The following is a 26,469-nucleotide window of genomic DNA, read 5'->3' on the forward strand; positions in this document are numbered from 1 at the left end:
TAGACAAATTTGCATACTCTAGGAATGAGCGAACACATCTAGCGATCAGGTCTGAATCGAGCCCTGAACCATTAACATCGTGGAGACATTGTACCGTGTGACCAGTTCTGTCATTACACAGTGATAAAACTATGCAGGTACAATTCTTGCTGCACTCAGGAAAGGTTCACTTAAACCGGGTACACACTAGATGATATGTCGTCCGATCCAACATATCGCCCACTTCGGGCAGTGTGTACCCATTAGGTCGCTGACGATGCGCGCTCCCGTGCATCGTCAGCGACATTACGGACGATATAATCAGCGGGGGCAATGTTTCCGAATGCAGCATGGCCCCCTACTGTCACGCACTTGCCGAACCCGGGACCCCCCCGCTCGAGACATCGGCTGGGTACACATCGTTAGGTCTGTATCCAGCATTAGACCTATGTCCTGAACTAATTGTATTTATTTCAGTGTGGGTTACTTCATTAAATAATAGACAGACATATGAATAAAAGGTGATCACCAATTGTTAACCAGCCTACAAAACTTAACATTGTAAATGAAGATACCCATCAGTAAATAGACCCCTGTGGGGTCTATTTACTAAGCAGTGTTAGGAGACAAAGTGAAATGAGATAAGGTACCAGCCAATCAGCTCCTAACTGCCATGTTACAGGCTGTGTTGGAAAAATGACAGTTGGGAGCTGATTGGCTGGTACCTTATCTCCTTTCACTTTGTCTCCTAACACTGCTTAGTAAATAGACCCCATAAAGTGGACTCTAAAGATAAACACATAGGCATTTTAGGCAAATGCCTAGGGGCACCAGGGGCAGATCTAGACTTTTGCTTTAGGGGGGGCGGTGTGTGTGTATGTGCTTGCCACCACGTCGGCGATCCGTCCATCATCATGGATCCCAATGGGACCCCTGGGAGTGAGATACGTGTCGCCTGTGTCCTCAGACTCCTCATTAATCTGGTTTTAGTCACCTGTAGGATGGGGACCTTGTGTGTCATATCAGGGCTAGTACTAGAGCAAGTAGAGACCAGGGTAAAAATTCCTTTGGTGCCGTTCTTAAAAGGACAAAAAAATCAATACTGTTTTTGTGTGTACTAAATAAAAACTCACCTTACCTGTATGGTGGTTTCTCGGCAATGGGGAACGTCTGAAGAAATGATCCTCCGTGGGCAGACAGTGGTCCAGATTAAGACCCGCTCGCGAGCGAAGGACGCTCGCAAGCGGGTCGATGTTGGCCGAATGCGCATGCGCACGACAGAGGCAGCTTCGTCGTGCGCATGCGCAAGACCCGGCGAGCGACGAGGAATACGTCGCTCGGGGTCTCGCACCAAAGGGGGCGTGCTGTCGATGGTGACTGACAGCACGCCCCCTTTGGTGGGCGTGCCGGGGGCGTGGCTGCCAGATGGAGGCGTTCCCATGGGAACGCCTACCGTCTGGGTCCGGCCCCACTGACATCACTAGTGATGTCAGTGGGAGTGATTTTGTGATTTTGGCTCCGATAGTGCCAAAATCACTCCAGGGCTTGCGGCAGCGAGACCCTACCGCAGGGTCTCGTCGCAAGCCCAATGGTCGCAATGGTCTTGACCATCGCGACCATCATCATGGATGCTCGCATAAGCTGTGGGTGGTAAACCACAGCTATGCGAGTGTCCAAGAGGCCGCTCCATTTTTAGGGAGGAGGGCCCTGATTCAGAGCGAGCGCTCTGGTCAGAGCATTCGGCTCTGAATCAGGCCCAGTGTCCTCAATCAGTAGTCACTATTCACGTTGAAGATCACATGGCCCGGAAGATGCCTGTTTGTGTAGGAATATAATCAATGTCATCATCATACAACAGAAGTTCCACCAGAAATGTGCCACCTGTGTCCCCTCCAGCCTCCTGCCCCCTGTGTTCCTTCCAGCCTCCAGCCCTCTGTGTCCCCTCCAGCCATGTCATTACAGCCTCCAGCCTGTGATTCCTGTGATTCCAACCTTCAGCCCAGTGTCCCCTCCAGCCCCCTCTCATTCCAGCCTTCAGCCCTCTGTGTCCCCTCCATCCCCCTGTCATTCCAGCATCCACCGCTCTGTGTCCCCTGTCATTCCATTCTCCAGTCCTCTGTGTACCCTCCAGCCCCCATCATTCCAGTCTCCAACCCCTTGTCATTCCAGCCTTCAGCCCCATGTTCCCTCCAGCCCTCATCATTCCAGCCTTCAGCCCTATGTGTCACCTCCAGCCACCTGTGATTCCAACCTCCTGTCCCCTCCAGCCCCTCAAGATTCCAGCCTTCAGCCCCCTGTGTCCCCTCCAGCCACCTGTCATTCCAGCCTCGTGTCCCCTCCAGCCTCCCAAGATTACAGCCTTCAGCCCCATGTGTCCCCTCCAGCCCCACAACATTCCAGCCACCTGTCTCCCCTCCAGGCCCCTGTTATCCTGTCTCCCCTCCAGACCCCTGTAACCCTGTCTCCCCTCCAAGCCCCTGTCATCCTGTCTCCCCTCCAAGCCCTTGTCATCCTGTCTCTCCTCCAGGCCCCTGTCATTCTGTCTCCCCTCCAGGCCCCTGTCATCCTGTCTCCGGTCATCCTGTCTCCCCTCCAAGCCGCTGTCATCCTGTCTCCCCTCCAAGCCCCTGTCATCCAGTCTCCCCTCTAGGCCCCTGTCATCCAGTCTCCCCTCCAAGCCCCTGTCATCCAGTCTCCCCTCCTGGCCTCTGTCATTCCAGCCTCCAGCCCCGAGTAACCTCAACAACCAACCCCCTTTCCTTCATTTCTGCAGCCGGACTGCTCCTTTTTCTTCCAGTTCAGCGTCCTACTGCTCCTGCTCCTCCTCCTCAGGCTCTGGGTCAAGGGGGCGTGGCCTAATTGCGGGTCCGCGGCCACGCCCCCTTATGGAGGAAGGGAAAAAAATATTTTTTGCAGTTGTGTTACTGGCCCCCTGGATCCCCCACTGTCCCAAACTTAGGGCCAGCGGTAGAATTTTTCTTCTTTGAGCTGGCTGGTTGCTGATTGCTATCTCAGCGATCCGAGCCAACCAGAAGGAGAGGTCAGGAGGCTGCCCCTGCAGTAGCTGAACACAGAGCAGGAGCTCAGTCTCAGACAGGCAGGAAGTGTGTTTACTTTCACTTTCTGCCTAAGCCGAGCAGCTGCAGAGGAAGCCATACAACAAGTGCGGAGCTGCAGGACCCTGCCCCATCCACACAGAATAAAGGTAAGAGCTGGATGAGGGGAGGCAGATACATATGGGGAGTGGAGTCTGATGACACTGCTGTGGGAGGGGGAGAAAAAGACATATGGGGAGTGGGGACTAAGGGCCTGATTCAGAGCCGGACGCAATTAGCGCTCGCTCGTCCAGAAAATAGGGGTGGCTATTCAAATGAACCGTTCGCTCTTTGCGGTCTGTTCACGCCTCTAGGTCTGAACGAGCGAACAAAACTTGCGGTCGTTTTTTGGAAAAATACGCCCCCTGGCCGCTCGCATCCTACGTCATGTCCGCTATTTATTAGATTAATCGAGTACATCGACCAGCATACGAACTGCTCGCTATTCTTGTGGTTGGTTTTTGCTACCACAATCTTGCAAGCAGTTCTGGCTATAAAATAACCCAGTGACGTGGTCAATGACGCTGCTGTTTTAATTATGCACACCCATAAAACGCCCGTTTTGACCTTTAAACACGCCTGCGTTCAGATCTCCACTCCCCGTTTTCAAGCACCTTCCCCTGTTACCACCCACATACTCCTCATTCTGTCACTCAAATTATCAGGCATTCGCTATTTTGCGAGCACATGAATTTCGACCGCACTGACTGGTTCACGCATGCGTATAACAATCCGTGCGCATGCGCAATTGGGCAAACATCACTCGGAGCGAATGAGCGGCCGCTTACGAGCGGCTCTGAATCAGGCCCTAAGGGAGATAATGATACTGCCATGGGGGGAGGGGGAGGCAGATATATATGGGAGTGGGGGCTCAGGGAACTGATAACACTTATGTGGGGAGGGGAGGCAGAGACAAGGGGTGTGGGAGCTCAGGGCTGATGACCCTGTTATTGGGGGAGGGTAGGAGGCAGAGACATATGGCGAATGGGGGCTCAGGGTATTTATGACCATGCTATGGGGAGGAGGGGGAGACATATTGGGAGTTAGAGCCCAGGGGGCATAGGAATGGGTGGACATCCATCATCTTCTTTGCTAAGAAGGAACCCAGTGTGTATGGTGATGGTTACCAAGATAGAAAGAAGTAGGGGGTAACAACAAGCTGCAATCATCGGCTACCATTATACTTATGTGCTACAACAGCCTACATGAGTTCCCAGCCTGTACTATGAGTGATGGGTGCTGACTGTGCTGTGTGAGGGGTGCTGTGCTGGCTGAGGGGTGATGGGTGCTATTCTGTAATATGTGCTGTGGGGGGTGCTGTGCTGGCTGAGGGGTGATGGATGCTGTGCTATGAGGGGTACTGTGCTGGGAGAGGGGTGTTGTACTGGGAGAGGGTTGCTCTGCTGAGAGAGGGGTATTGGGTGAGGGGTGATGGGTGTTGTGATCTGTGCTGTGCTGGGAGAGTGGTGCTATTCTTGGTGAGGGGTGCTGTGCTGTAATCTGCTGTGAGTGGAGCTGTGCTGGGAGAGAGTTATTGGGTGAGGGTGCTGTGCTGTAATCTATACTGTGAGGGGTACTGTGACGTGTGCTGTGAGGAGTACTGTGCTGGGTGACGGGTGCTGTAATCTGTACTGTGACGGGTGCTGTGATGGGTGAGGGGTGCTGTGCTGTAATCTGTGCTGTGAATGGAGCTGTGATGGGTGAGAAGTGTTGGGTGAGGGGTGTTGTGCTGTAATCTATACTGTGAGGGGTACTGTGATGTGTGCTGTGAGGAGTACTGTGCTGGGTGACGGGTGCCGTAATCTGTACTGTGACGGGTGCTGCGATGGGTGAGGGGTGCTGTAATCTGTGCTGTGAGTGGAGCTGTGCTGGGAGAGAGTTTTTGGGTGAGGGGTGCTGTGCTGTAATCTATACTGTGAGGGGTACTGTGACGTGTGCTGTGAGGAGTACTGTGCTGGGTGACGGGTGCTGTAATCTGTACTGTGATAGGTGAGGGGTGCTGTGCTGTAATCTGTGCTGTGAGAGGAGCTGTGCTGGGAGAGAGTTGTTAGGTGAGGGGTGCTGTGCTGTGCTGTAATCTATACTGTGAGGGGTACTGTGACGTGTGCTGTGAGGAGTACTGTGCTGGGTGACGGGTGCTGTAATCTGTACTGTGATGGGTGAGGGGTGTTGTGCTGTAATCTGTGCTGTGAGTGGAGCTGTGCTGGGAGAGAGTTGTTAGGTGAGGGGTGCTGTGCTGTAATCTATACTGTGAGGGGTACTGTGACGTGTGCTGTGAGGAGTACTGTGCTGGGTGACGGGTGCTGTGATGGGTGAGGGGTGCTGTGCTGTAATCTGTGCTGTGAGTGGAGCTGTGCTGGGAGAGAGTTGTTGTGTGAGGGGTGCTGTGCTGTAATCTATACTGTGAGGGGTACTGTGACGTGTGCTGTGAGGAGTACTGTGCTGGGTGACGGGTGCTGTAATCTGTACTGTGATGGGTGAGGGGTGCTGTGCTGTAATCTGTGCTGTGAGTGGAGCTGTGCTGGGAGAGAGTTTTTGGGTGAGGGGTGCTGTGCTGTAATCTATACTGTGAGGGGTACTGTGACGTGTGCTGTGAGGAGTACTGTGCTGGGTGACGGGTGCTGTAATCTGTACTGTGATGGGTGAGGGGTGCTGTGCTGTAATCTGTGCTGTGAGTGGAGCTGTGCTGGGAGAGAGTTGTTAGGTGAGGGGTGCTGTGCTGTAATCTATACTGTGAGGGGTACTGTGACGTGTGCTGTGAGGAGTACTGTGCTGGGTGACGGGTGCTGTGATGGGTGAGGGGTGCTGTGCTGTAATCTGTGCTGTGAGTGGAGCTGTGCTGGGTGAGAGGTGTTGGGTGAGGGGTGCTGTGCTGTAATCTATACTGTGAGGGGTACTGTGACGTGTGCTGTGAGGAGTACTGTGCTGGGTGACGGGTGCTGTGATCTGTACTGTGAGGGGTACTGTGTTGGGTGAGGGGTGCTGTGCTGTAATCTGTGCTGTGAGAGGTCCTGTGCTGGGAGAGGGGTGCTGGGTGAGGGGTGCTGTGCAGTGAGGGCAGAGGAGTGCTGTGAGGGGAGAATGTGCCCTATAGAATGCCTTCTGAGGTGGGGGTATAAGGAAATTTCCCCTAACACCTGTCCCTTTTTTCTTTAGTTATAGCAGTGTGCTGTGCAGGGAGAGCCTGGGATTATCTGCTGGGGGCACCAGCCATAATCTTGCCTAGGGCACCTAAATGGTTAGGGCCGGCTCTGTAAACACCAAATGCTTCATTTTAGTGCTAAATGATATAAAGTAACAAAGTTATATGAATCTACATTTCCACCTAATACGGTTAATGATGTAAGAGTATACTTAGGGCTCTATTTTATAAGGTTATCACTTTTCACTCTGTCTCCTAACACTGTTTAGTAAATAGACCCCTTAGCTTTATATGGAGTAGAAAAAAAGATTTGCAGATTTCTAATAGCATAGCACTGGAATATCCTGAGAAACCAGTTTATATGGGAGTGTGGTATTTGTTTTGTAATTGTGCAGTCTTTGGCCCACATGAAGGAGGCAATTGGGGGGTGGTCATTGTCTTCATTTCTGCCCAGGGAACCCGTTTATCAAAAATTAGCTCTGAGAACAGGTTGCAGTTCTGATTACAATATATAGGTTACAGTTTGGTCGCTAAGGGTAGGCTCAATGTACAGTAGGTGAAGAATCATTTACAGCCGTGCCAGTTCTTTAACTTATACAAAGGTTATTAGCAATAATTGAATAGTATGGGCTAACTTGAATGTGTTTGTCGCATATCTATTATTAGTACCAGAGCCGTTCCTAGACTTTTTGGTGCCCTGTGCCAGAGAGAGCATTGGCACCCCTCCCCATTTTTTAAATAGGGACATAAGATAGTGCACCTCAAAAAGAACCATGGCCTCACGAGGCAGGGCCAGGGAAGATATAGGGGCAGCCAGGAGATGCTGGGGATGAAATAAGAGGAAGCTACAAGCAGTGATGTAACTAGTGTATTTGGAGCCCAGGGCAAATTTAAAAATGGAGCGCCCCCCATGTGTCAACATGACACACCCCTTTGTCATCACTCTGAACATTCCTTTCCATATGCACCTTAACCCCAGTAGTGCCCCTTATACAGCACACCCACTATGCAATGTCCCCAGTTGTGGTCCCTCCTATGCAGGCCCATAGTAGTGCCCCTTATACAGTACCCCCAGTAGTGGTCCCCCTTATGCAGCCCCCCATTAGTTCCCCAGTACCCCCAGTATGTAATGCCCCCAGTAGTGGTAACCCTTCTTCAGCCCCTCATTAGTTTCCCTTATTCAGTCCCCCCGGTAGTGGTCCCCCTTATGCAGTGCCCCATGTAGTGGTCCCCCCTATGAAGTGCCCCCAGTAGGGGTCCCCCTTATGCAGTGCCCCTTATATAATGCCCCCAGTAGCAGTCCCCCCAATGCAGTGCCCCCAGTAGTGGTACTCCCTTATGCAGTGCCCTTCATATATGCCCCCAGTAGTAGTCCCCCCTATGCAGTGCACTTTATATAGTGCCCCCAGCAGTGATCACCCCTATCCAGTGCCCCTTATACAGTGACCCCTGTAGTGGTCCTCCCTATTTAGTTCCCCCAGTAGTGGTCCCCCAGTGCAGTGCCCCTAGTAGTAAGCCCCTTATATAGTGCCCCCAGCAGTAGTCCCCCTTATGCAGGCCCCCAGTAGTGATCTCCCCTATCCAGTTCCCCCTGTAGTGGCCCTCACTATATAGTGCCCCCAGTAGTGGTCCCCTAGTAGTAAGCCCCTTATATAGTGCCCCAGCAGCAGTCCCCCCCCCCAGTAGTAGTCCCCAGTAGGGGTTCCCCCTCCCGATGCAGTGCCCCCAGTAGTAGCCCCGCCAGTTGTAGTCCCCAGTAGTGCCCCACCTCTAGTAGAGGTCCCCCCCAGTAGTGGTGCCCCCAGTAGTAGCCCCCCACCGCCAGTAGAGGTGCCCCCCCCATAGAGCAGACACACAAGTTAGAAAAAAAATAAAAAAAAAATACACTTACCTGAATCCACGCTCCGGCTCTGGCCACTGCTCCCGCCGCCCGCACGTCAGTCTTCCCAGGCTGGCGCACTCTGCATTATGGGAGAGACATCATGACGTCTCTCCCATTGCCCACTGCAGGAGCTGGAAGGCAGAGCTCATGAGTGAGCTCCAGCCCGGCCCTTGCAGTGGGCCCTGCAGCAGCCAATGAGAGTCTGTCTGACTCTCATTGGCTGCTGGTTATCACACACATTGCCGCCACGCGGCGGTGATGTGTGTGCAGCAGCAGCCAATAAGAGTCTGTCTGACTCTCATTGGCTGCTGGTTAACACACACAACGCTGCCGCGCTGTGTGTGTTATATTGCACAGCCTGAGCCCACCTCCCACCCTCCTCCTGGCGCTATTGGGTAAGCGCTCAGCGGGAGGGAAGGGGCTCGGCTGTGCAGCACAGGACCAGCGCAGGGAAGCCTAGTGCCAGTCCTGTGTAAATGTGTAGTGCTGACCGCACACTCTGCGGTCGGCACTACACTGCATAACTAGGACGGGCCGGACCGTGGCAGGTGGGGAGTTTCACTGGGGCGGTACACCTGTCAAACCGTAACGCAGGTGTCCTAAGGCGAGCTCAGGGAGGACAGAAACCTCCCGTGGAGCAGAAGGTTCCCTCCCCCCCACGCCGCCTGTCCTATGGCGCCCAGGGCACGTGCCTCGCTCACCCTGCCCTAGTTACGCCACTGGCTACAAGTGAGAATGGTAATAAACAGGAAAACTGACAGGTCCAAACAGCGCCCCCTGCCCTGCGGTGCCCTGTGCCATGGCACTGGTCGCACTACCCTAGTTACGGCCCTGATTAGTACTATGATTTATCAGGCATTGATACGTATTAATAATATGTGGGCCATTTGAGAAAGTGTTTTGCATTTTGCCTTTGCTGGTCACGGAAGGGATATGATATACCGTAAATGACCCTCCCAGACATGCAAATTGCATTTAACAGCATATTTGAAACTCCATTTACATTCAGTGCCTTAACTGACAACTTAACTAACAACGAAGAAACATTTTATGTGGAATAAAATAAACTGTTATGTTTATTTATTTTTCTTTTTTTTTTTTACAGAAAAAAAGTTATTTTAATATTGCACCAAAGCAGACAACTCCAAACGGCACCTGTGGAGATAACAAATCAAATCTTCTCCTGACATTCCCAGAGGGTACTATTAATTTTGTTTTTGTAAAGGTAAGCTAGTTTGCTTGTCATGTAACAATGTCTTTATATAGATGTGGTGCAAGTTAGGGGATTGCACATACAGATAGAAAAAGCCTCACCTGAGATGTGTCCTATTCACCTTCTATTGAACACACTATAAGGTGATCCGAAAGCAACATGCCATATCAATGATCTGTTACAGTCATACTTGCCTACTTTTGAAAAGGGAGATTGTGAATACAAAACCTATGAGTGTGGCGATAAAGTGGGCGTGTACTACTACATCTGAGAGGCGTGTCATAAACCTGACTTACATCCAAATATAAATGAGCCTCAAAACAATAAGATCTATTTGTTGATGAAAACACACTAATATTTTTCAGATAATGCATGTAGCCATAGTGATCATTGTGCCTTATAACCAATGCAGGAAAATCATACTAATGATCCCATTTGAATGTATATATCTCTGGGTTTTTTTTTTTATATAACAGCTTCATAATGGGGGTAAGGTACAATCGGGGAGATTGGTAGGCTCTTCAGGGAGATAGGGAGATTGCTACTATTTCAGGGAGTCTCCCTGACAATGAGGGAGAGTTGGCAAGTGAGGTTACAGCACTTTTTGCATATCAGAAGACCATTTGTTATTTATGGATCACTATATTGAGAAGTGTTGAACCTTAATGTGAATGCAGCATAGGATAGAGTACTATGTGTGGATATTTAACAGTAGTTCATAAAATAAATGATCGCATGACATGAAATATATATTTACATATGTAATACACTCAAAAGCTCTATGAGAGTAGATGTGTGCTGGAGTTACTCACTGTTGGTAATAGGGATGCCTGGTAGATGAAATCTGTTACTTAAATCTGACACTCTGAATTAGACTGTCCGGTTGTTTCCTTCCTTTCTTACCGCACACCAGAGAGGCAGGTGGTCTCCACCCCGACGCTGCTAAAATAACAAGTGAGGCTAAAATATTTTAGATTTTTCTGGAAATAGCTGGTGAAACATTTCTTAAATTAGAGCCAGTAATCTCCAATATCTTTACTTTTTGTTCTTTAAAGATGGACGTAACACGAGTTATAACATTTCAAATATATCACACTACATCCAACTAATATAAAATTATATCATTAATAAAAAAAAACAACAGTAAAGGATGTTTAATGGATTTTCCTACACATCTCTAGTATTTTCTTACCGATCCTTCCTAATACGCTGCCTTCTTTAGTTAGATTCTCAATTTAGGGAGATAATTGTATAGTAGGAGCATACTATATGCAGTCACAGGAGATATCTTTATACGGATTGAGTAGTAATGTAATTATCTGAGAGGAATCGCTTATTCAGCTTATTTTTGTTCCAGTTCAAAAGAATGAAATAGTAAAATATGAGTATTAGTAGGTAAGTAAGTTGGGTAACCTCAGTGGAGTCACAAAGGGGGTGCGGGACACACCCAGGTGTCACCCGCCGAGGGGTAACACCAAAGTGCCGAACTCCTCAGTGAAAGGAGCCAGGTGCTGCACTGTAGCAGTACATGCAGCACTCAGCTCCTGAAAAAGTGAGGCCATGCCTCCTACACGCGAGGCCATGCCCCCTGCCTGTGAGGCCACACCCCCTATATGGGGGGGGGCGCCACTGGGTAACCTGAGTTTTTTGTATCCCTAAGGCTGGTAACTCGCATAGCGGGGTATCACACATACCTCCCAAGTAGGTTTGTGGCTAGGATCTTAAACTCCCTGCCTCTACCATGCGCAAACTATAAACTTTGAAGTAATACTAATAAACGGGTAACTGTTTATTTCAGTTACACTGGTATTGGAATCATAAGACAGCATAAGTATATCTAATACACTGCTTATAAAAATCTATTTAAAAATTGTAGAGTGGCAATGTTTGGAGAGGGATAAAGTGGATGGAGATAAATTACCAACCAATCAGCTCTTAACTGTCATTTTTCAAACAGTCTGTAAAGTGACATTTAGCAGCTGATTGGTTGGTACTTTATCTCCATCCATTTGTTCTCTCTCCAAGGTTTAGTACATAGACCCCTCAGGGAATGTACCCCTGATTTCAAGAGTAGTTATTTGCCCTGGTACTTAGGATTTCCCGTATATTTTCCTAATGTATACACCTATGCCGGATCTCTACTTGATCTAATAATTTAGCATAAGTGCTACAGCTTGTAACTGTAATTGTTAAACAAAAATGGGGCTATACTCCAGCAGATATTGTACCATGGGTGAAATTGTGAATTGGGAGTTAGATTTTTTGTGTTTGTGTAAACTAAAAGGGAACAGAGGTCAGATATGGAGACAGTCCTATGATTTGGTGGTGAATGAGTCACTTGTAGCAACAGCTGTGGGGCGCACTCAGCATTAAGATCACTTGAGAACATTTCATGTTTCTCAACTGATGGTAGACATTAGGCAATGAGCTAAAAGTCTTAACTAAACATTTCCTAATTTTATCATTTTGAAACTCTTTTAGCTACATTCTGGCAACCTTTAATGTAATACAAGAGCTCTCATTTCCTGCATTAGGTTTCCACTTCACATTTTATAGTGTCACAAGTTCTTTGTGTATATTGCTGTGTCAGTCATGCACATCACATGCAGGGTAATTATTAGTATCACTGACTATAGAGACACAGCTTATGTACACAATTAGAAAATTTTTAGGCCAGTAAATGAAACAAATCTAGTACAAAATCATTATGTTGGAAAAGTCCAATAGTTTGCATGAGACCATCTAATGTGTGCACGCACACACATACACATGCAAACACACACACACGCATGCACACACTTTATGCAAATACATGATAGTATATGAACCCTAACATCATGTATGTAGTATTGTAAAACAATTATAATGCTCCTTTAGACTTGTTTATTAAGGCTACATTATAAACCCTATTCATACATGGACTGAATATATAGTAGCTTTGTGGCCATTTAAGTTTAGTTAATATGACCAAGATTTACCATGTGCAAAACCAAACTTTGTACTTGATTCCGAAATAGATAGCAAGAAGAGTGAGCGCAACCGGAATGAATACAGAAATTTTGTTTATTAGAATTAAACAATATAGGCCCTCATTCAGAGCCGTACGCTCTGAGCAGAGCGCACGCTCTGAATGAGGGCCGGTCTCCATGAAAATGGAGCGTCCTCCTGGACGCTCGTATAGCTGTGGGTCACCACCCACAGGCTATACGAGCGTGCATTTTGATGGCCGCGATAGTCGTGACCATCGAAACTGCGAGCCGGAGCCTGCGGTTGAGGTTTTCAACCGCAAGCTCCGGAGTGATTTTGGCTCTATCAGAGCCAAAATCACTCCCACTGACATCACTAGTGATGTCAGTAGGCCGGCTTTTGACGGGAGGCGTTCCCGTGGGAACGCCCCCGTCAGGGAGGCACGCCCCCGGCACGCCTACCAAAGGGGGCGTGCTGTCAATCAACATTGACTTTCCTTCGCTAGTCGCGTCTGGCGCATGCGCACGACGGAGCTCCCTCCGTCGTGCGCATGCTCAGTCCAGAACATCGACCCACTTGCGAGCGGACAGCCGCTCGCGAGTGGGTCTGAATCAGGCCCATAGGACGAAATTGGCTATATATAAAGTCCACCAGCATAACACAGTGTGTACTTATTTGATTCAGACAAAAGGATTTAATGACTATTGCCTAACCACAAGCCCATTATCATCTTATGTCATCATCTTTCAGAAGAGTAGACTTGCACAGGATATATATGAGTGACATTATCTTCTGTATGCAGGGTGGGACTGGCCCACAGGGATACAGTGGAAATCCCCACTACCTTAGGGCCCACCCCCTCTTCTAGGAATCAGGTTCCAGAGTGTGCACTTGAATTATACATTATATTATACATAAGTTATACTCTACAGGACAATTCATTACAGTTATTAATCTGGCACATTATCATGCATGCACTAGCATTATTTACTATATAAGTAGGAGCAAGAGAGAAGAATCTGTATATGGTGCTCTCTTGTTCCTACTTGTATAATATTATCTGTAGCAGCACCCCCGGGTACATATACATATCTATATAAATTTAAATTGATAAATAGGGGTTTCCTTTGTAATATGTACCCATAGCTCCTGTGCAACAGATTTCTCTATGTTATTTACTATATATATATATATATATATATATATATATATATATATATATATATATATATATACACAAACATGTAGAGGGGCACTCAGGAATCCAGCAAGTCGTAATAGCCGTGGTGCCTTCCTAAGATAAGTATATCCAGCGATTGTCCATAACCAAAGGACCAGGCGGCACTCAAATGGACTTTTCAAGTGAGTAAAAGTGGTTTATTAAGCTTAATAAACCACTTTTACTCACTTGAAAAGTCCGTTTGAGTGCCGCCTGGTCCTTTGGTTATGGACAATCGCTGGATATATATATATATATATATATATTTTGTAAAGGAGCTCCAACCATGTATACTCTAATGGTTATGTTTGGCCACACCCCTATGTATCTATACCCCTTTCATAGTACTCCTCTGGTGGGCCCTGCATGCACCGGTCGACATCAGTGCATAACGTGGTCCTAGAGATGTGGTGGAACTCATCCCCCCCATCCTCGGCGCTATCTTAATAAAGGAACAGCGCATCACAAAAAGGGGAGTGGTCTCAAAATAAAGGGGCAACACAATAGTATTCCCAATTCAAATTACGCCACACAGTAGCACAATCTTATTCACATTACACCGCACATAGGCCCTGATTCAGAGCCGCTCGCTCACGCTGTGCGTTCGCAAGCATCCCGATGTTCTGAGTACGTGCATGCGCATGCTTCGTTCAAGGCAGCCCAGGGTAATGAGTGACAGGAGAGGCCGTTTGTGGGTGGCAACAGGGGCAGGACACTAATAACGGGGGGTTGGAGATGCAAACGCAGGCGTACCTGAGTGTTTCAACGCCGTTTAAGAGGCATGCATAATTAACAGGCAGCGTCATAGTACACGTCACTTGCCTTTTTTTGCACTGATTTCCTCGCAATGCTTGCGGTAGAGTAAAGCTACCTCAAGCACTGGGTTCACATCCGATGGTGCTTGATGTACCAATGTTTTAATACACTTCCTGGAGATGACGTGTGCGATTGGGCGTACGCATACACAAAGTGGTCACTCGCTAAGACATGGTGGGCATGCTTATGCCTTGGCGAGCGATCGCTTCCCGTGGCATCACTTTGAAAAATTTGCATACGCATCCAGCGAGCGTACGCAGATTGCGAACGGGTCTGAATCAGGCCCATAGTGCCCCTGATTCACATTACACCACATAGTAGTGCCCCTTTTACACAATGCCCACAGTAGTAGTGCCCCTAATACACATAATGCCCACAGTAGCAGTGCCCCTTATACAATGCCCACAGCAGAATTGCCCCTTATGCAAAATCCAATCTAGTGGTGCCCCTTATGCCTTGCCCCCAGGAGTGGTGCCCCCAGTAGTAGTTCCCCCTGTAGTAGTGCCCCGAGTAGTAATAACCTCTGTAGTAGTGCCCCTTACACACACAAAAAAAATCCAGTAACAATACTTACCTTAAGCCCCCCCCCCAAATAGTACTGACAAAACGCAGTTCCGCCCCGCTCTGGCCCACTTTAACCCCTTTCCGACATGTATATTTGGACTTGTTGGTTGCACTAACCTAAAGGTCTAAATGTAATAGGGTTAGAGTTTAGAAAATGCGAGCGTTTAGCAATAAACTCTGACACTTTTTAAACTTGGTCAATGTAATAGAGATCGAGAATATGCTAACTGGAATGATTTTAGATAAAACTCGAACAATGTGAGAGTTTACTGCTAAACTCTCACATTATCTAAACTTATACCCTATTATATGTGGGCCAAAGAGCCTGAATTATAGTGGGATATCTGGGACTTTCTGAATTGACAGTTTTAAAAAAAAAAAAAAATATTTAAGAATTTTTTATTTGAGTTAAATTTAATAGAATACAGTTCACATTTTTTCTTACATATTTTGCAACAAACCTAATTTGTTTAATACTAATAAGCAAAATTTCTATATTCCATCTGCTCTCACTCTTCGTGCTATCTATTTTGTACTTCTTGTATTTCGGGATTCAGCATCCCATAATTGAGCGAGCAGCAGTCAGATTTAAGTTTATATTCATAGGAGCGAATGATTTTGTATTCAGTTTGTACTGAATGCAGCAATGTGACTAAATACTAGATTGGGCATTCACTAAAACCAAAGGAACATAGGGCCTGAATCACTACGGATCACAACTGTGACCGCGGCTGTGATTACGCACACAGTCTGACTGCGATGATATGCTAATCCATTGCGATCCCTATGCCATTGCAGCACTACATAAGGACGCCCACCTTACCATACACACATCCGTAATGTTTAGCAAAACTGCGAAACCATTGGTAACATCGAGTACCATTGCAGCCTCACGCACACTTGCACAAGCTCTGACCTAACTCAGGAATTGCTAACCTTCCGAAACACAGTGAGTTATCATACTGCACATGGCATCGCCGTGGATAATTTATGCATGCTCCGTCACCTCCCACAAACGGCACTTCTTGTCAATCACTCTGCGATGGGTCTGTGTAGTCCTGATCACAGTGGCCGGTTTGCACATGCGGAGAACACAGCAATCAGCTGACAGAGGGGGTCATTCAGACCCGCTCGCGAGTGGCAGTACGCTCGCAAGCGGGTCGATGTTCCCCACTGCTCATGCGCACGACGGAGGGAGCGACGGGCTTTCCATCGCTCCGGGTCTCGCACCAAAGGGGGCGTGCTGGCGATGTTGATTGACAGCACGCCCCCTTTGGTGGGCGTGCCGGGGGCGTGCCTGCCAGACGGAGGCGTTCCCATGGGAACACCTACCGTCTGAAGCCGGCCCCACTGACATCAGTAGTGATGTCAGTGGGAGTGATTATGGCTCTGATAGAGCCAAAATCACTCCAGCGCTTGTGACAGGGAGACCCTACCGCAGGGTCTCCGTCGCAAGTCCGATGGTCAAGACCATCGCGACCATCATTTTGGCCGCTCGCATATGCTGTGGGTGGTCACCCACAGCTATACGAGCGGACAGGAGGCCGCTCCATTTTCATGGAGGAGGGCCCTGATTCTGAGCGAGCGCTCTGGTCAGAGCGTTCAGCTCTGAATCAGGCCCAGAGTGCGTAATCGCAGTTGCGATCCAACCTGAATCAGGCCCATAACTTGTACTATTTTGTTTTCATCTGTGGTCCTTGTTTGAATTTCTGGAGGAGGTGTATGCACCACAGTCCTGGCAGGGAGATCAATAATCATTTTTTATGCCAGGCGAGTACTGTAGTTTCTGCTAGAGTAGGTTAGGTGCGTCTCTATTCTTATGCGCAGGATAGCTCTTGCTAGGAATAAAGTTATGTAAAATAATCTATTATGTTTAACCACTTCCCAGTCCCGCATCCAGGATTTTCCATGCCGCTGACAACCTCTGGAATACCCTTCTCTCATCCCACTTCCCAGCCTTTAAATGTGCCCTTCATTATTGCCTGCCATCCCATCTGCAGTCCTGCCCTCCCCTCTCCCTATTGTGTCCACCCATATCCCCCTACAGTGTAAGCTTGTGCCAGCAGGGCCCTCTCCTCTTTGCATTCTCTACATAATTATGCTAAGTGTTGCACACTGTAATTATATATTTAAGTGAATCTGTTGTAACAGTCTGTACTTATCTAACTTGTGACCTGTTTTAATCCCCTTGTATGATGCTTTGGATCTCATGTAGTGCCTTATAAATAAAGTTACTAACAATAAGATAAATATTGGGATAAATTACTATGTAATTTCACCAGACTGCACTTTACAGTGTCTTATAGTGCCTTCAAAGCAATAATTCTTTTTATTTATAAATATCCTTGCATGAAAAAGGAAGTCTGTTATAATTATGGGTGGATTATGGTTTTGTTTATTTTAATATATTGTATTCCTTTCTATAATTTGCAGGAAAGTAATGTTTATTACATCGATGAGGTTACCGTGAATTTTAGTTTTCCATCTGCAGGTAGGATTATAATAAAATTGATTGCTGATAGAAATGTTGTCATCATGTTGGCATGTAGTGACATTTGTCCTGAACTCTGGGCCTGATTCAGAGCCGGACGCTCTGAACGAGCGCCCGCTCTGAATCAGGGCGTGTTTTTTTTTTTTACGAGGCGGCCTCGTGGATGCTCGCATAGCTGTGGGTTACCACCCACAGCTTATGCGAGCGTCCATGATGATGGTCGCGATGGTCAAGACCATCACGACCATCGGGCTTGCGACGAGACCCTTGCGGTAGGGTCTCGTCTGCCGCAAGCCATGGAGTGATTTTGGCTCTATCAGAGCCAAAATCACTCCCACTGACATCACTAGTGATATCAGTGGGGCCGGCCCCAGACGGTAGGCGTTCCCATGGGAACGCCTCCGTCTGGCCAGCCACGCCCCGGCACGCCCACCAAAGGGGGCGTGCTGTCTGTCAATCACCATCGACAGCACGCCCCCTTTGGTGCGAGACCCATAACGACGGCTACCCCGTCGTTATTCGGGTCTCGCGCATGCGCACGACGGAGGCACCTCTGATCCTTCCCACCTGTGTCAGTGATGCACAGGAGATAGTGAGGGAGAGGTAATAGAGAGAGACAGTGGGGGAGGGAGAAGGGGAGAAAGTGTTGGTAGGAAAGACAGAGAGAAAAAGACAGAGAAAAAAAACGCAGGACTTTGCGGCATTAGATTACTAATAATTATATTACACTAGTAAAGGAACCTGGGATATGCTAGGTTACTTTGATGGGCCTTCCGCCCCTCCCCATCCCTTCCTGCTTAATACTTACCCCCTTCCCGGCTCCTCCATCCTCTAAGCTCCGTCCTGTCGCTGCAGTGAGTGCTGGGCTCCTGAGGAGAGCGCCCTGGCCCCCACTGCGCATGTTAGAGAAGGGACAGAACTAGCGTATTATTGTATAGATCTTTTTAGATATGATAGCTAGAAAATGAACGTCTCCTCAAAGAAGAGATACTGGATACCAGTCTCCCACTGTTTTATTTTCATCTGTCTTCAGAATTGATATAACATGTCATGATTTAAATTATATCTCGTCCTTTAAAGACAATAAGTCCTTTTTTGTTATTATTTATTGGCGGATGAGTCTATCATTGTTCCTCAGATCTTATATCTTTCACCATCACACATTTCCTACAGCACTAGCAACCGTGTGGCCCTGCACCATGTCCTCTATACTGTATGTCCATCTTGTCTAGAGTTGTCCATCAGGTTTTCTACATACCCATCACATCTTCTAATGTACAAATGCACCATGTTGTCTACATCTACAGCCCACCTTGAATTCCTCTACCATAGTACCACTTGATGCCACTACATATGACTATATCTCCATACTATCATATATCTATGTTTTGGTATAATTGGTTAATTGCGTTCACTATCTTTTTGCTTTCAGGACATTGGAATTACACTGTTAGTAAACTGAAGCTGTTAAGTACAGATATCGGGTATTATGTGAAGTGTAAAAACACACCAACTATAAAGCTGGGAAACCACATCAAGCTTGTAATGTCTGATGTGAAGCTCCAGGCTTTTGACATAAACAGTGGTGTATTTGGCAAAGGTAAGTGCACAATTAACACAATATAACACAAGAAAAATATTAAGAAAATGCTCTGAGAAGTATATTTTGCTATAACAGGTATGAATAAAATAAGAGCCATGAGTTTTTAGTTAATAGATAGCAAATCTATGACCTATGATAGTAATGGACATGTTTGTCATAATAATAACTTCCAAGGAGGCCCAACCATGCAACACAGGAGCATGATCACAGGGATGTTACTAGTGAGCCTGACTCACTGGACTCTTCAAAACACAATATGCATGCTGGCTTAGGGATGGCCATCAGTGGTCACCATCGAAGGTTTCATCTGTGATTACCATCGATGGCACAAAACCATCTATGATGAACCATCGATGGTCTACACCCCTCAATGGCCACCTCTGCTGGGGTGCATGGTGGCCTGCAGGCTAATCAGAATCGGGGGTGGGCTTAGTGGGCCACCAGGGTCACTTCACTCCCAGCACATTGCAGGGACAGGCTCCTTTCTGGATAAATGCGAGTGCTCAGAAATAAATTCACCCAATATGATCGCATCCTGCGATGCGATCATGGGCGCTAATATTGCGCCCAGAACGCATTGCAAATGCAATTATTAATAAATGGGCCCTTTACTTATGTCAGTTCAGCAGTGGCGTAACTAGGGTATTTGGAGCCCAGGGCAAATTTGAAAACGGAGCCCCCCCCAACATCCCGATATGTGGGCGTGGTCACTTAAAAATGGGGCGTGTCAACATGACACACTCCTTTATTTTCACGCTGAACATTCCTATCCATATGCACCTTAATCCCAGTAGTACCCCTTATACAGTACCCCCAGTATGCAGTTGTGGTCCCTCTTATGCAGGCCCATAGTAGGGCCCCTTATACAGTATCCCCAGTAGTGGTCCCCCTTATACAGCCCCCAATTAGTTCCCCTTACTCAGTGACCCCAGTAGTGGTCCCCCCAAATGCAGTGCCCTATGTAGTGTTCCCCCTTATGCAGTGCCCGCAGTAGCAGTCCCCACAATGCAGTGCACCCAGTAGTGGTATCCCCTTATGCAGTGCCCTTTATATAGTGCCCCCACTAGTAGTCCCCCCCCTATGCAGTGCCCTTTATATAGTGCCCCCAGCAGTAGTCCCCCCCATGCAGGTTTCCCAGTAGTGGTCCCCCTTATGCAGGCACCCAGTAGTGATCCCCCTATCTAGTGCCCCCTGTAGTGGTCCCCGCCAGTGCTCCTAGCAGTAAGCCCCTTATATAGTGCCCCCAGCAGTAGTCCCCCCCCCTCCCATGCAGTGCCCCCAGTAGTGGTCCCCCTGATGCAGGCTCCCAGTAAGTGACCGACCCTATCCAGTGGTCCCTGTAGTGGTCCTTCTGTTTTTCTTATTGCCCCCCAGTTGTGGTCCCCCCAGTGCAGTGCCCCTAGCAGTAGGCCCCCTTTTATAATGCCCCCAGTAGTAAGTTCCCCCCCCCCCCCCAAGTAGTGGTCCCCAGCAGAGGTTCCCCCCTCCCTGATTAAGTGCCCCCTGTAATAGCCCCCCCCCCAGGTAGAGGTCCTCCCAATAATGGTGCCCCCAGTAATAGCCCCCCCCCCAGTAGAGGTCCTCCTAATAATGGTGCCCCCAGTAATAGCCCCCCCCAGTAGAGGTCCTCCCAATAATGGTGCCCCCAGTAATAGCCCCCCCCAGTAGAGGTCCTCCCAATAATGGTGCCCCCAGTAGTAGCCCCCCCCCCGTTGTGCCCCCACCACAGGAGAGGTCCCCCCCAGTGGTAGCCACCCCCGTTGTGCTGACAGGTTTTTAAAAATACATATATAAAAAACTTACTTACCTGAATCCACGCTGCTGCTGCTGCTGCTCCTCCAGTCCCGCAACGCCACTCCCGTCGCCGCCGCCCGCCAGTCCTCCCGGGCTGGCATGCTCAGCATAATGGGACAGACGTCATGACGTCTGTCCCATTACCCACTGCAGGAGCCGGACGGAAGTCCGGCTCTTGCAGTGGGTGCTGCAGCAGTCAATGAGAGTCTATCTGACTCTCATTGGCTGCTGTTTGACACACGCATCGCCGCCAGCGCTGGCGGCGATGCGTGTGTTATGCACAGCCTGAGCCCGCCTCCTGGCGCTATTGGACAAGCGCTCAGGGGGAGGGAACGGGCTCAGGTGTGAAGCACAGGACCGGCGCTGGAAGCCTAGCACCGGTCCTGTGTAACTGTGTAGCGCTGGACCGCACTCACTGCGGTCGGCGCTACACTGGCTACCTAGGGCGGGCGGGCCGGTACCGTGGCCGGCGGCGCCCCCCCGCGCCGCCGGTCCCACGGCGCCCAGGGCAAGCACCCCACTCACCCTGCCCTAGTTACGCCACTGCAGTTCAGTCACCCTCCTGCAAGCTTCTCATGGTGAGTCTCCTATCATTTAAAGCTTCCAGAGATTGGGATGGAAAATTACCATTAGTTAAGTACAAACCTATATGCAATTAAGCCATTAAGGATTAATTACTAATATTATATTTAGCTGCAAATATTGTACAGGGCCACATCAATGAATAAGCAATTAGCTTGCATCTATTTAGTATAAGAATAAGTGGTTGGTTGCTGTGCTTTACTGCAAATTTTGAGTTTAAATGCCATGCTCTTAAATAAACCCTTCCTTCCTCTGTGCACTAGAATTAGGAGTTTGTATCGTGAGGTGTATTCATTTGTGACTTATTATGCAATTTACATCCACCATAATCAAATGTGGTTTTGAAACACAAACTGTATTATTTATTAATTTGTGGTTTGCATAAACTCACATCTGGGGGTTTTGTACGTGTTCATGCCCGATATTTAAAAGGGCAGTAGTTTACCAAGCCAAACACTGATAGTAAAAGCACTGCCCTTTTAAATATCGGGCATGAACACGAACAAAAGTGTTGGGTCGTAAATAAACCCCGATATCCAGCGGTTTTAAAAGACACAAATCATACGTAAAGACCACAAACTGCTCACCATAAATTGGTCATCTAAAAACGCCTTCGCTATACGTACCAGATACCCATTTGTGTAGGCATCATGCTGAAAGCAGATGATTTGATCAATCTCTGCCTGGGACACTGTAACATTTGTATGTATGTCCCGGGTGCAGACGCTGCAAACTGCCAGTTTGAAAAAATGATGAACTGATGTGAAGTTTTCACTTTGTCAAATTGCAAAAAGAGATGAATTTTACACTGCGGTTTGGAAAAACCATACTTTGGTACAGCCCCCATGTGTTTCAATGGTTTGCATATGTAATGCTTATAGAAACTGGAAAATATTTTATATAACATAACAGCAACATGCTTGCTTGCCGTGTGTTTACAAAGATGCATATACTAACAGTACTAAGAGTACTAACATTTCATGTGCAAATCTCTGCTGTGACTTTAATTGCAGAAACAGTCTGTTATCCAGACAGAAACAAAATATTAGTTCCAGTGGGTGTGGCCTTGGCGGTTGTGGGGCTGATACTCATTATCCTTCTCGTGTTCCTGCTTACAAGAAGAAGGCGGATGTCAGGATATGAACAAATATGAGACTTTCCCATTCACCCTTCAAAGCCGACTACAACTATCTCACATTAAACTTTTTGATGTGGCCCCTTCCTCCTGCAAGTGAAAGATGTGAATCATTTTACTTGCGTTTAAATTTTCACATTTTAATATTTAATATCCTTGTTGTAATGATAATTCTGATTGGTATAGCTTTGGGGTTAACAAATGGTCACTACGAGAAACTAACATTATATTATATTTGTCAAAAGATCCCCTAATAATAAAATAAACTATTAATTCAGACATAACAGAAAGCAAATGTTCCTTTTGAAATGCTCCTCTGCATACAGTATGTGTTGTTTCCAGATTCTGCAGTGTACATTGGGTGACATCACTTTAAGAGCTGGGAAGATTTACTGTATCAAACCTCGAATATTGCCCATAGCAACTATTCAGTACTAGATAATTGATAGATAGAATCTGTTGATTGTTATAGGTAACACCTCTTTAGGGGGCCTATTCATCATAACTTCATAATCATAATTCTCTGGAGGTAATTAAGTTTAGAACTCGCATGGAGTTCTATCTAACTTCTGGAGGAATTCATCATTCCTCCTCTCCATAACTAATCTATTCCGAAAAGCTGTCATTTTTGCGATGACAGCTTTTCGGGGAATGGATCGTTTTCCCTCTCTACACTACCTTACCGCAGCTGGAATCTGTGCTGGGCATGCGCTGTTACATTCGTAAAAACTACCTACAGCTGTCGGTAATTTTGTGTGCCCCTTTCCCCCCAACCCCCGCTCTGGAAAACCTCCCCCCTGTCCTGCACTTACCTGCCCGCTGCCTCCGGCTCCGGTGTCTGCTCTGACACGTGTTCTCCCAGCAGACCACTAAACAGTTTAGAAATAAAAAAACTTTTTTTTTTTAAACTTTATTGTGTTCTGCTGGGAGAACACAGTGTCCGAGCAGCCGCCAGAGCCAGAGGACGGATCAGAGCGCCGGAGGAAGACGCCGGGGGACCTGTCCAGCTGGAAGTAGGTAAGTCTCACCTGCTATTCGCCACCTCACAGTGGCAGATAGTAACGCCATCAAATTCCGAAAATACATAATTTTCAGAATTTGATGAATACCATAATTTCCATATCCCCATACTAATGTATGGGGAGAGTGGAAATTAATGCAGGGGGACTTAACCAGGAGATATCAGTGATATCTCCTGTGTTAAGATACTTCATGAATACTAAAATAACGGTATTTAAAGAAAATGTCCTTAAAACTTTAGTGTTGATGAATAGGCCCCTAGGTTTGATACATCTTCCACTGACAGTCCAAAATTCAATGTTCGACATTCAACATAGTGAACTAAGGGATCTATTTACTAGGGGTGAGCGGATTCGGTTCTACTCGGTTCCGTTCGGATTTAAAAACCGAATCTTATTTGCTATCAGCTGTCACGAGTATTGGATAGCCAATAAGATTCGGTTTTTAAATCCGAACGGAACCGAGTAGAACCGAACCCGCTCACCCCTACTATTTACTAAGCAGTGTTAGGAGACAGTGAAAACTGATAAGGTGCCAGTCAATCAGCTCTCAACTGTCATTTTTCAAACACAGCCTGTAACATGTCAGTTAGGAGCTGATGGCTGGCACCTTATCACTTTTCACTGCTTAGTAAATAGACCCCTATGGGTCTGATTCAGAGATGTACAGTATGCTATGCCGATATTTTTACAGTTGGAGGAGGAAATAAGTAGTGTTGGCAAAAAATGCAGGCGTGTCGAGTCAGTATCGTGGCATGTCACATCCTGCATCTGCATTCCCATACGCAGTAAACATGGCTCGGGCGTCTCCGTACACGCGGCCATACTGCTCAACCATATAGTTACTCAGGAGGCCAATTATCGAAGGATCTGTGACCGATGCCACATCTGTGTACTCAGATGCTTGGATTTGTGAAGCCACAGGTGGGCATCTCAGTGCCAGTCCTCGGCATCTGTTACATTTACATATTTTCGCACATGCATTGTGTACACAGACGCAGTAGCAGTAGTGTACAAATCTAAATCAGCCATATATAAATTGTAGGGATGTGCAGGCTCGGATAGGTTCGAGTTTGCACGTGGAGTTCGGATTTTTCCCTCCAAAAAAAAACGAACTCAGAAAGAGGCTAAACGTCATCTTACATGGACGAACATCATCATTCCTGACAAAAGTCTTTCACCGGCTTAAATCTTTATTGAAAAGCGTAGGAGTTGTCTCAGAATGGGGGCCACGCAAAAAGTAGAGATGTTAGGCAATGATGTGCTGCTAATAGAGGCGCCGATCGGATCGGCCCGTCGTATCATGCATACCAAGGTACGGTACTTATGCAATAAGGTATTGTGATTTATGGTTTAATATGACGACGAAGAGTGTTAGACCGTTTCCCAGAATTGGTAGTTTTGATAAAAATGTGTTAGACAATGTCCGGGATCACATCAGTTTGATGCGCTCCCGAGAGAAAAAGGTTAAATATTTTGAATGTTTAAAACTGTGGCAGCACGAGGGAGAAATGTGGCTGAAGGAGGTACCCGCAACGCAAACAGGAGTCGCAGGCACAGTCTCGGGCAATGCGCCGGTGACGCTAAATAGCGCCGCGGACGCATCACTTGATAGTGCGCACGCACTGCAAGGTAGCGTCGCAGAAGGTAGTACAGATGGTTCACGCGCACCACCGCCGCTCTATGCGGATGGGGGTGTAGGTGCAGTCAATGAAAAAAAAACCCATAAAAATGTAACAAGCAACTTGTACCCTCTCTTAAGCAATTATAAAGAAAATGTTTATGATATGGATGATGATCCTATTGTAATGTCTGCCATTTCCCATGCTGTGCAAATGATAGATGCTGCATCACCACAATCACGTGTGGTGCCGCCATCTCCATCGGTAACAGCAAGGGAAGTGTTAACACACTCTGCACCCGTAGAGGAAGTTGTTAATACCATACACAACCTATCCGAGCCTGCACATCCCTAATAAATTGTGTGTTTGTATGTGTGTGTGTGTATATATATATATATATATATAATATATATATATAAAGAACGAAAGGCCGGCACTCCCATATAAATAGTGTTAACTTGCCCGGGTGCCATCAGAGGACCAAGTTCCAAGCCCAGGCGTATACCACCAGATGAGAGGCACTCCAGGGTCATTCAATCAAGTAAATATGGACATCAACTCAACAGCGATTCAACGTTTCGGTTTATTCAACCTTTCTCAAGAATGTGTATATATATATATATATATTATATATATATATATGTATATATGTATCCTTCTGTCAGTACATAGCTTACATAGAGCAGTTTTCAGTGGTAACGTATGCTAATGATTAAAAAAAACCTTGTGATAAGGTGTCACAAGCTAGGATTCATATATAGAATTCTAGCTTGTGATAAGGTTGTCACAACTTGTGATGACCTTATCACAAGATGTGTTTTTCTCTAGCATATCATGCAAAGTCATGCAAATATCTGATGTAAATTATAAATGTAATTCCAGTTACATACATTCTGTAGTCCAGTGTAAATAGTCATTTCTCATTTTCACTTCTCAGATCCTTCCTTGCAAATTGAAATGAAACTGTATTCCTTCAAGATTGCAATTTCTCTAAGCCGTACACTATGGCTCCAACGTAATAGACTCAGATTTGCTGTTCACAGTGCGATTTTGGTGTCATAGTCTGGTTTTGTTTTAAAACTAATCTGCAAAATTGCGTCAGGATCAGCAAATCGATACCTATTACATTTGAGCCAATAACTGGACTTTAGAGCTGTATCTTAAACTAAATACACTGGGCATGTACCTAGGAGTGACGAAGATTAAGGAGACAGATTTTCTACGCAGTTACTGCCTATCCCCATATGTTTCCAGTCGTTTTACGCTTTAGTATCCATTCTCAAAAGTGACCTGTTTGTTGCAAAGTATGAAGTTTTCATATAAAGACTAAACCATTTTGAAATAGA

The 26,469-nt window shown here is 47.0% G+C and overlaps 1 protein-coding gene across 2 annotated transcripts in view; it reads left to right on the forward strand.

The window, feature by feature from the left end:
• The window catches only part of LAMP3 (lysosome associated membrane protein 3), a 56,626-nt gene that overhangs the window by 23,138 nt on the left and 7,019 nt on the right, over nucleotides 1-26,469 (forward strand). Inside the window, exons 3-6 of one of the 2 annotated variants that reach the window (XM_088456377.1) lie at nucleotides 9,204-9,323; nucleotides 17,311-17,368; nucleotides 18,801-18,968; nucleotides 22,361-23,018. In XM_088456377.1, the coding sequence (XP_088312503.1) occupies nucleotides 9,204-9,323; nucleotides 17,311-17,368; nucleotides 18,801-18,968; nucleotides 22,361-22,500 (486 nt within the window). In that variant the 3' untranslated portion in view covers nucleotides 22,501-23,018. Of the gene's footprint in view, nucleotides 1-9,203; nucleotides 9,324-17,310; nucleotides 17,369-18,800; nucleotides 18,969-22,360; nucleotides 23,019-26,469 lie in introns of those variants that run through there. The other variant, XM_088456378.1, reaches the window with a different exon arrangement.

The sequence above is a fragment of the Taudactylus pleione genome, unplaced genomic scaffold (genome assembly GCF_031769625.1).
Source record: "Taudactylus pleione unplaced genomic scaffold, aTauple2 ptg000702l, whole genome shotgun sequence".
Classification (NCBI taxonomy): domain Eukaryota; kingdom Metazoa; phylum Chordata; class Amphibia; order Anura; family Myobatrachidae; genus Taudactylus; species Taudactylus pleione.